The sequence below is a fragment of the Toxoplasma gondii genome, chromosome X (assembly GCF_000006565.2).
Source record: "Toxoplasma gondii ME49 chromosome X, whole genome shotgun sequence".
Lineage (NCBI taxonomy): Eukaryota > Apicomplexa > Conoidasida > Eucoccidiorida > Sarcocystidae > Toxoplasma > Toxoplasma gondii.
In genome coordinates, this window is record NC_031478.1 from 1,212,388 (window position 1) to 1,223,125 (window position 10,738).

At 54.4% G+C, this 10,738-nt stretch overlaps 3 protein-coding genes across 3 annotated transcripts; 2 read left to right on the plus strand and 1 right to left on the minus strand.

Moving 5' to 3' along the window:
* Window positions 1–893: 893 nt before the first annotated feature.
* On the minus strand, window positions 894–6,736 carry TGME49_226940 (ubiquitin carboxyl-terminal hydrolase). The gene is made up of 3 exons (XM_002366306.2): window positions 5,133–6,736; window positions 2,686–4,415; window positions 894–2,087 (listed from the first exon to the last, which is right to left on the minus strand). The coding sequence occupies exons 1-3, from the start codon at window positions 6,293–6,295 to the stop codon at window positions 1,882–1,884; spliced, it is 3,099 nt and encodes a 1,032-aa protein (XP_002366347.2). The 5' UTR covers window positions 6,296–6,736; the 3' UTR covers window positions 894–1,881.
* On the plus strand, window positions 6,453–7,293 carry TGME49_226930 (hypothetical protein; the record flags this gene model as incomplete). The annotated part of the gene is made up of 1 exon (XM_002366305.2): window positions 6,453–7,293. One exon carries the CDS (start codon window positions 6,453–6,455, stop codon window positions 6,924–6,926), a length of 474 nt encoding a protein of 157 aa, XP_002366346.1. The 3' UTR covers window positions 6,927–7,293.
* Window positions 7,294–8,229: 936 nt separating this feature from the next.
* On the plus strand, window positions 8,230–10,722 carry TGME49_226925 (hypothetical protein; the record flags this gene model as incomplete). The annotated part of the gene is made up of 5 exons (XM_018780155.1): window positions 8,230–8,283; window positions 8,801–8,890; window positions 9,664–9,895; window positions 10,086–10,127; window positions 10,664–10,722. 5 exons carry the CDS (start codon window positions 8,230–8,232, stop codon window positions 10,720–10,722), a joined length of 477 nt encoding a protein of 158 aa, XP_018636050.1.
* Between the last annotated feature and the right edge of the window lie 16 nt (window positions 10,723–10,738).

Genomic DNA, 10,738 nt, shown 5'->3' on the forward strand with positions numbered 1-10,738 from the left:
GCAGACAAGCAGCGATTCGCGAGTGCTCTCAAGAGACTCCGGGGGCTTCTCCCCGCTTCTCGAGCGAGCGACCCAGACGTCGCGCGCCTGCGTTTCACCGTGCGTCTTTGTACGAGATTTTCATGCTCTGCTGCGTAGGTAAAAGAGCACTAAACAGAGTGAGATCTGTGGAGATTTAGAAGCATTTCAGCATTTCACTCTCTCGATTCTCTGTAAATGGAGAGTCGGCAGACTGGTGGAGTAGCAGTCCACGAGACACATCGTCACGCCTAGAGTGTGCTCTCTCTCTCCATCGAACATGCAAGAGGACGAGAAGAACGGAGGCTGTTTCGCATGCGCTTCGTTTCTTCAAGGACTCTTTGACATGTGCGAGAGATATTGCCACAGTCCGTCCAGATGCTCCAGTGACGGAAGAGGTGAAACTCTGTAACTTTCAGAGATCGAGGACGAAAGCAAGGGGCGACTGTCTTCAGGGATCCTCTACAATGAAGGCTACACAGAAAGCCGTGGTTCTCTCCTCTCTGCAGGACGGTCGCTGTGTCAGGCAGCTACTTCAGACTGGGTGCAGAAACGCAAGGCACATACGTAGGTCACGGCCATTTGCTTGGAACTGCATGCGCTGGTGCGGCCGGTCGCACGCGTCTGGGATGTCTCGACACCCGGTTCCTTGGACGAGGTCCGTTTTCTTGAAGGAGCGAAACACTGCGAGGCGCGAGAGACATCTTCGTGGCTTGTTGCTTTTTCAGACACGCAAATCCTTTCTGACCTTTGTTCCTGCGGAGCGAGAGCTCCGGAAAAGAACACTGAAGACCAGCTCTGAATCCTAAACATTAATGAGAAACGCGGATTCCGCTGTCCGCAGCAGCGAAGCGTGCGAAAAACAAAGAAATCGACTTCGGATGAAAGCGTCTGCATTTCGTTCGTTGGATTGAGCGGCGTTGCCCCGCTCTGTCGCTGAGGCGGAAAAAAGTGACACAAAACGGAGACGAAAAACAACTGAAGTGTACAGACACCTGGCACTGTGCAGCCAGGCACCTGACACCCAAGACCTGCATATTGGTTTGCCTCGTTTCGGACGACAGCCACTACTTCGCGCACAGCAACTGACTCGAACACCCCTGACAACATCAGCCGGAAAAATGGCCGAGGTTCGTCGGCCTCGACAGCCTCGGAGACATACGATTTCTGTCCGGACGTCCGATCACCCTTCATCTCTGTCGCATCCCCCTTGCCTACCTTCTCCTCTCGAGATACTCATCTGAATACTCACCCCAATCACCACTACCTTCCTCGTTACGCCTTCGTCGTGTCCTCGTTTCCGTTGTCTTCTCGTTCCTCTCCTTGTTCGTTTCCTTTTTCTTCTCCTTCTCCTGTTTCGTCTTCTGCTTCTTCCCCCTCTGCTTTGCCCTTCTCTCCTGGTCTCCTCACACTGCCTTCTCCCAGTTCTTCCTGGTGACAATTTCTCCTGTCTCTGCAGAGACGCCAGACACTTGGATTCGCAGACCCGAGGGCAGTAGCGGGTCGCATGTGCATGCAATGGTGAACGAATCTGCCCCATCAAGCGGCCCTCGGCCTCTTCACTCTTGTTTTGGGCGCATGCAATCCGAAATGAAGCCGCCCATGCCTCGACGGCTCTACGAAAGATTCCTTGGTCTCCTCGCGAACACTGTCGCTCTTTCCCTGCCCCCGCCTTCCCTTCTCGCGTCGTTTTCCTCAGATCTTTGCAGGCGCCCTTCAGCAGCTCGATGAGTCTCAACGGAAACTGAAGCTCACGTCCGAAGCTGAGTAGCCAACTTGCCATGCGCAGCAGGTGTCTAGACACCGACGCGGTCTCCCTGCAGCTGCCCGCTTCTACCACTTCGTCGTCTGTGGTTTCTGGAGTCACGGGTGTCTCCATGTTCTGTTCTTTGGACAGTGCCTTCCCTTGTGCTTGTCTACGAACTTCCGCTTCGACGCCTGGGCTCCCGAAGCGCGGCCCAAGCGCTGCCTGCGATGCCCTTTGTTTTTCTTCTCAGTCAAAACCTTGTCGAACGCAGCGCGCTGGCGCACCACGAGCGAAGAATCGGCAGACGCGTGAGAAACCGAAGCTGAAGAAGAAGAAGCAGAGGCGGCACTGTGAGAATACAGAAAGACGTCAGACTTTAAAGACATGTCGCTATGTGCATCAAACGCGTACAGCTGTGTCTCTCCTTTTGAGTACGAATGCATATCTTCATCACAGAGAGGGATATATATATATATATATACATATATATATACATATATATAATTATACATATATGAACATATATATTTGTGTGACGAGAGAGCCACCTTGCAGACACATAGATACAGAGATATGGAGAGTGCACTCACTCAGTGATGACTGCGTGGTGTATGGTGCTGGAGATAATAAAGACGGATGCTTGCATGCAGACTGACACAGCAGCATGCGTTTACCGACAGGGCAGACGCGATACCACCAGGCGGAGGACAGAGTGCCAAGAACCGGGAGACCGATGTGTGACCGGAACAAGCAGGATCCAGAGGAGGGGAGACAAAGAGCCAGGCAGCAAAGGACAAATAGGCAAGCCAGTGATAGGCAGGAACAGGACGCAATTCAGGATGGTCTCTCCACATCATGCATGTACATCGAGAAGGCGAAACCCCCACAAGCGGGGACAGCGAACGTTGGGACTCGCTCACCTCCAACAGTGGGCTGCGGCCCTTTTCTTTTCACTTTCTTCACTTTTCCGCGATCGTATTCTCGGTCGTGACGTTCGCGCTTCGCACTCTTCGGCTGCTGAAGCTCCTGAAGCCTCTCAAACACGGCATCTCGGCGCGGCGCATCTGCCGGCGACCCGTCTCCATCGCTGTCGTCTCCCCAGAGCCCAGGTGCATGCACACCGTACTGCGAAGTGTAGCTGCTGGCGGCGGCGATGCGGTTGGCCATGTCTTCGGGAGTAACGATATGGAAGTTCTTGAAATTCGACTCTTGCGTCTTCCGTGTCTCTTTCCTCTTCGTTCCGTTCGCCCCTCCGCTCTTCGTCGGTGTCTCTTCCCTCAACTTTGCATCCTCCTCATCTCTTCCTCGAGACGCAGCATTTCGTTCTCTTTTCCTTCTCCTCGTCGGCCCCCCCAACCCAGCGCCATACTCGGCCTCTTCCTCGTCCTTCTCTTTTTCGCTGTCCTCCTCTTCCTCTTCTTCGTCTTCCTCTTCTTCGTCTTCCTCTTCTTCGTCTTCCTCGTCTTCTTCACCTGTCTCAAGCACGGCTTCCAGACGTCGCATTTCTGTGAGCAGTGGTGTGCCTTTCACGAGTCCTTCGGGCGCTGCGCGCAGGACTGAAGACGTCGCCGCTCGAATATGGGTTCGCAGTCTGCGGGAGAGACACCTGGCCGCTTGGCGCTCGCGCGTCAAGACGAAGCTGGCGAGTTCGTGCTGCTGCCTCGCACTCTCGTCCGCGGCTTCTTTCAGCCATGCCTCCTCCAGGTCGCTGTCTCCCGCGCTCGAACTGGGCGGAGAGGCGCCTGACCAAGTCTCCTCAGATATCTCTGAAGACAAGGTCTCGTCGCTCGCGACACTCCTCTCGTCCGTCTCCTCGGTCTCGTCCGTCTCCTCGGTCTCGTCCGTCTCCTCGGTCTCGTCCGTCTCCTCGGTCTCTTCCGTCTCCTCGGTTGCCTCGGCGTCTGTGGGGGGAGCCTCGCTGGGCGTCGAGGACCGGGTGAGGTCGCCTGGCGAGGGCGCGCGCGAGTAGAACAGAAGATACGCTTCTTTCTGGAGGCGCTGGAGGACAAAGGACTCGCTGACCATCTGCACACTCTCGTCGTCGAGCATGAGCCACGGTGACGAAGCGACGGCGGCGTCTCCGGAGGCCCCTCCCGTCTCTGCAGACACCGACGGCGGGGTCGGCATCTTCGCGAAACACTTGTAGTGCCCGAAGCTCAACGAACTGCCGTAGTGCGTGATGACCGCGTACAGCTGGTAGAGCGACGGCGCGGACGGCGAGGAAGGCGTCGGCGAACCTGACGAGCCCGGTGATGCTTCGAGCGAAGCGGAGGACGTCGAGGACGCCCGCGTTGAACAGGTCCGCGGGGACACGAGGGCCGAGAGCGAGACGGACGCGGAGGAGACAGACGAGGAGACAGACGAGGAGGCAGACGCGGAGACAGAAGAGGAGAGAGAGAAAAGCGACGCAGCGGAGGCTTCGTGCAGAGGCGGCTCAGGCGGCGGCGTCATGAAGGGCGTCAAATTCAGGAGAGAAGGATACACGAGCGACGTGTTGTTTTTGCCCAGACAGGACTTGTCGAGAAGGCCGAACGGAAACCCAGGAGCCCCGCAGATCGTGAAGCGCTTGATGGGGAGCACCAAAATCTGAGGAGGTGTGTGAATCTGCAGCTGCTTGGTCGCGGGCTGTTTCTGCTTGCACTGCGGGCAACTGGAAAACGTCGAGACGAAAAGAAAACGCGCGGGAGCAGAGCCAGAGATGGAAAAACAGACAAACGGAGTCGCACCGACACACACAGCCCCCGCTGCCCAGACACAGCAGATACGTCGAGCCACTCGTTCACTGACGGAGGCGAGAGCCCACAGGACACCTGTGCTCATGCATGGATATGTACACAGACACACACCCACACACATCTAGAAAAACATCTAGAAAAAAATACAAATAAACATCTAGAAAAACATGTAGAAAACCCTCCAAATAAACGTCTAGAAAAACATGTAGAAAACCCTCCAAATAAACGTCTAGAAAAACATGTAGAAACCCCTCCAAATAAACATGTAGAAAAACATGGAGAAAACCCTCCAAATAAACAACTAGAAAAACATGTAGAAAAACATCCAAATAAACATCTAGAAAAACATGTAGAAAAACATCCAAATAAACATCTAGAAAAACATCTAGAAAACCCTCCAAATAAACATCTAGAAAAACATGTAGAAAACCCTCCAAATAAACATCTAGAAAAACATCTAGAAAACCCTCCAAATAAACATCTAGAAAAACATGTAGAAAAACATCCAAATAAGCATCCCTGCATGGATATACAGCCGCAAGTGCACACACATGCAGACATACGGGAGTGGGTGTAGCTGTGCGTTAAACTATGCAGGACAACCAAGTCTGTCAAAGAAGAAGACAGCTCACTTGTAGCAGTTGTCTCCGTCAAGGTGTTCTTTTTGTACGAATCTGTACAGGGCCTTTTCGAGTGTACATACACCCTCTCCGGCTGTCGCGTGGCGTCTGTGGGCCCCTAGTTTCTGCACGCGCTTCTGGGCCTTTTTGCTCCGCGGGCCCGCGTTGTCTCTGTTTCTGCCCAGGTCCAGGGGGACGTCGAGGCAGGGGTCGAAGCGGACGCTGGTGTACGGACACCTGGAGCAGCGAATCGAGGACTGAAGCCAGCCGCCGAAGAGCTGGCCACAGAGGCTGGTCATCCAGAGCTCCGGCGGAGCTTCTTTCTTCGCTGGGCTCGACAGGGGTGCGCTGCCCGCCTCGCGGACGCGAATCAGTGCGTCGAGGAGAAAGCGGAGGAACTCGTGGGCGTCTTCTTGTCGCTGTGGGCGGAACGACTTCCAGACGAACTGCTTCACGCATGCGCTGAAGCGGTTCTCCACGCGGCCGCCGCCATGTCGATGCAGCAGGCGGATCTGTTCCTCGAGTTTACAGAGGACGCAAAACGCGAAGGAGACGCGCGCCTTGTCCGAGTCGGAAGCTCCGGAGCTCTGCTCGCGCTGGCGCCCCTGGGAGCTGTGCGTGGTTGGTCCGCGCGCGTCCTCCTCGCGGGCATTGCGGCTCTCCTGCTCGAAGGCGGCCCTCGCTTGCGTCTGTTTTGTCTCGGACTGGGCGTCGTCCAGTCTTCGGAGTCTGGCGGCCGCGCGACGCGCCTGCGCGACAGGGCAGACGCGCGAGTGACGCCCCTCGATCAGGTGCTCGGCGAAGCCTGGGGTGTACGCGAGAGCCTGAAGCACCGAGTTCATGAAGCACAAAGAGCTTGGGTTCCGCAGACCTGCGCCGGCTTGCCGCGCTTGCGTCCAGAAGGGTGGCGGGAGGGCCTCGCGCGGGAAGAGCCACTGGGAGACCGGCAGCGTCGGTGGACGCGGAACGGCTTGGCGGAGCGCGCCCCCCGCGACGAGGTTCGCAGCCGAGGGCACAAAGTTGATTTTTCTCTCGGCTAAAGCCACGACGACGGCGTCCGAGGTTGTCTGCGCTGTCCGCGTCCCTTTGCGCGCAGAAGGCGCAGCGCAGACTCTCGACGCAAGCTCCGGAGGCGGCTCCCTAGCCTCCCGCCCCGATACGGCGACGGCCACCATCCTAGAGCTGGACGAAGGGAGCAGAAGGAGAAGGGAGAAAGCTGGAGGAGACCTAGAGGAGACCTAGAGGAGACAGGGCAGGAGAGGGGAGAGACAGAGAGACGGCCTGGAAGCGGGGAAGGGAGAATCATGCAGTTACACACAAATACAGACGTAGATGGATGCGGGGGGGAGGGGAGGGGACTGGAGAGAGAGGAGAAGGAACATCAAGAGAGAGGAAGAGAAGAAAGCACTTGTACGCGAAAAGAGGAGAAAGATAGTGGGGGAGAAACGCCAGCAGCTTGAGGTTCAAGGTGACTGCGGAAGCTCCCCAGAGAGCAGAGAGAGAAGAGTGAGTCACCCGAGAAACAGCAGGCTGACTCAGACCCCGAAAGTCGAGAGGATGGGAGTTGAAGGCCAGTTCGACGTCCCGATTTCGCGAATTTCGAACTCCACTCCGCGCGAAAAAGCTTCTGGGGCTTCGCTGTCTGAATCGCAAAGAAGTCGAAAAGTCGCGGAAACATCGAGAGGGTCGCAAAGAAGTCAAGAAGCCGCCGGGACAGTCTCTTTCTCTCCGGGCACGCGCGCGTCTCCCCAACAGCGCTGGGGTTGTCCGCTGAGGGGAACCGCGCGGAAGAAGGGAGCGAAGTAAACGGAGAACTCGCTTTTTTCGTTTCCAGAAAATGCACACAGAGACAGGCGGCGCAGAAAAAGCAGAAAAGGAGACACAAAGGATCTCCTCTCAGCGCCTCCGGGCGCGCCCCCGCGCGCGTGGTACGTACGTCGAGCGGCGAGTCTTCTGTGGGATGCGAGAGCCCGCCAGAGCTCCAGGCTCAAGAGCAGGTGGAGCATGGCGAGCACAGCAACTTCGTCCTCTTTCCTGATCGTCTCTACAAAACGCCGCAGAGGTGTCAGGAGCAAAGAACAGAGTGCAAAAACAGCTCCAGTCAGACCGCAGTCAGCGAAGTGACCGAGAGAGAGAGGAGGGCGAACGTCGAAGCTCGCGAGTCTTTCATCCACGGGGCTTCCCTCCAAGCTCTGAAAAGAGCCCAGCGAACGCGACGAGCGACGAAACGGCTGCTGGAGACCAGTTCCAAAGTTCGAAACAGCGCAGAAACGCTACTCACCTGCTGACATATACACGCTCGGTCGACCTGTCTCATTGCCCCTCACACAGGACACCGCAGCTATACACCTTCTCTTGGTTTTTGCCTCTTCGTCGCCGTTGTCTTCCACACCTCTTGTCTCTCGTCGAGTTCGTAGCGCCTTCTTCTGACTCGCTTCTTCAGCCTCTCTGTAATGTTGCTGTCTCCTCCAATTTTCGGTATGGTCTCTCGCTACTCTCTTCTCTTCAATTGCTTATATATATATATATATATATATATATGTAGAGCTAGAGATAGAGATCGATCTGTTCAGACGCCCAGCTTCTCCGTCTGAATACTGCGCTTTCCTTTTTTGGTGGTTGTGCCTCGACAGAGTCTGTGTCTCCGTTCTCCTTGCGTCATTGTTGCAGTGCACCTCTGAGGAAGAGTTAAAGCATGTTCTTGTCAGTTCGAGTCGAGACAGAAGGGGAGAGAAGAGAGGAAAGGACGCACATTCGGTGGGTTCCAGAGAAGGGGAAGAAAGGGGGGCAGACACATACTAACTTGAGAAAGGGCGACTCGCTTTTGACGAGCCGAACGTGAGAAACAGCATTCAACAGAAAGCACCCTGGATCCTGCACAAGCAAGAACGCATGTCGTGAAGGCGCGTTTACCGCAAATGAGCTCAACACCTGGTGGAGACGTGAGGCGGAAAACCAACCAGAAAACTAAGACCTGGAAACTTTAGAGAATGCTAAAGCAGAGGCTCTGCGTTTTTTAAATGGGAGGGTTAATCCACGGCATTCGCACTCTCTCGAAGGAGGCCAGCCGGGGCCAGCTTATGAATAAGAAGCTCTCGGTTTCTTTCGAATGCACAACCAATTCGGGAAGAAAACGCAACTCACTTTTCAGTTGTCGTGGGTGGTAAACACTGAAGAGGAAAACAAGAAAGGGCATCCTGCTTTCATTAACGTCACATATACTGGGGTCGTACCTGCACGATATCTTCCTGTATTTTATATGCCGTGTAAACGGTAGATTATCACCGTATACAACTGATTTTACGAACTGTAACAACTCGCTTCCGCCGTCGCTTCGCGTTTGATTTAACCACACCTTAGAGAGGTCCCTTCTTTTTACAGCAGGCAAACAGTCAGACTCAAAGCAAAGTGCATTTGGTTGATGATGAGGTACTTTTAAAACTCTGAAAACCCCCCAATTCAGGTAAAGCTTACAGTCGCAAAGTGCACCAGAAATGCGGAGCAAAGAGACTCCCGAAAACAACTGCAGAAACAAGGCGAAGAAAGAAGCGCGATAAGGGAAAAGGAAAAACAGCAAGCGACACACCAAATCGAGGGGAGTGCGTTCGACGCAAAACGCGTGACTAAGGAGCCCAGTTGTTTACATGCAACAAGCGTTTGTGTGTCAGTGCTGGCTTCAGATAGCTCGACGCAGAAAGGGATTGAGGACTTCGGTTCTTGCATGCAGAGAAACCTTCTCTTACGGTTCAGCACTGCTGCACCCTTCTCAGGTTCGTTGGCGTTTGCTGGAGAAATAATAACCGGGCGACGGAAGAAGCCCACAGCGGAAGCAAAGTCCGACAGAACGCATTCGCTCCCGTCTTAGATCTAAGATAAGAAAGAGGAAAGGTCGATTTCCTGCGTATCCGCCCAGCTACCACTCCACTTCTCTGGAGAAAGCCTCAAAAATGCCAACTTGTTTGATGCACGTTTGTAAAACTGCCCCTGTTCCAAGGCAGAAGATCTCTGTGGAACGGGAACAACGAAAACCGTTCTCTCGGTCTAGGAGGTACAACACTCATAGTTATGCGCCATGCAGGGAGGCATGTTACACTACGCCACACATTCTCTTGGTATTGCTTTTCCACGCAGTCTCGCGTTGCTATGATGTTTACTCTCTCAATGCCGGATCACGCATGCAAGCGACGCGGTGACACTGGCTCTCCCTTTTTGCGTCCCGCGTTTTTGTTCGACCTACTTATACTCCTCGAGACAGCAACAGGCATCTGTCTGAGTCGAGGACATTCTTGCTAGTATCCCTGTGTCTCCACATGTATCTATCTTTCTAGATCTATCCATCTGTCTATCTCTCCTTCTGTATCTATCTGTGTGTCTAGTCTCTCGCGTGTATCTATCGGTGTCGATCTAACCCTCTCCCCCTTCTCTCTTCTGTTTCCTTGGTTCCCTGCCGAGTTCGCTCTTGCGCGAGTAACGTTGACATCCGTTCCTCAAAATGAAGAGTGCTCGCTTCTTCGTCGGTTGTCTCCGATGCTCCGGTCTACAGACAGCCCCCGGCAGCGCAGTGGCAGAGCAGATTTCGGCTCGCACAGAAGCAGGGACGTCACCCTTTGAGGAATTCAGGAAGCACAAGGCCAGGAGGCGGTTCAGCACTCAGACGCAGCAGAAAGGAGGAAGCAACAAAGAGTGCCAAGCTCGACAGGGAATGGCCGACGCAAGCGAGACAGCATCCCGTGAAGAAGGACAGAAAGAAGCGTCTTTCTTGCGTTGCCATGCAGGTGTGGAGAAAACGAATGTCGACACCCAGCTCGCCAGCGATTCTGCACGCTTACATGGACGAGAAACGGTCGCTCGTTCTCCAACGAGAGAGTCTCGCAACGGCTCAGGCAGAACAGGAAGGAGAGATTCGCTCGAAGGCAGAACTCTGGATTTCTTGTGTAAACAAATCGTGTGGTGTTCGTTGTCTAGCTGCAGTTGGTGTCTGGCTGGTCTTGCACGCCCTGAGAAAAGGTACGGACACGGAGAGCTTGACCGCAGTGCCGTTAAAACGATGAAAAGGATATTGAATTCACCACACCGGCAATTCGTCCACAGAGATATTCGAGTAGAAAGAGCACCGATACACCTCAGCAGGCCTTGGCTCGGCGAGGCACACTATACGTCCTTTTTGTCGCGACTTCCGCCTACTTGTCGCTCTAGAGGTTTCCTCTAAGAGAAAAAAAAGTCCGCGCAGGGGACAAAAGAACGCGTGCAGCAACGGAACTCTTTTTCATTCTCCTTTCTCTCTTTCTGTCTCTCTCTGCCGAAGTTGAAGAAGCGAAACGGGAGGACCCGCCCCCGAGTGTCTGCCGTCCCTATTATCCCTGGAGTGACGGTCTTTGGGGGAAAACTATTTTTCCTGCACCTCCTCGAAAAACTGCTCTTTCAGAGAAATCAGAGAAACTGGGCACCTCGCGAATACGCACCAACTGTTTTCAGGAAGTCCGCAGTCGTCTGATTTCCAGGGATTCCTTTTTTCTTCTCTGCCTTCCTGGCTGCATGCGCAGATGCCCTCCACCCGCGAGACGCGACGGGGGCGAGGAGACGGCACGAGGAAACACGCTAAAATGTAGAGATTTAAA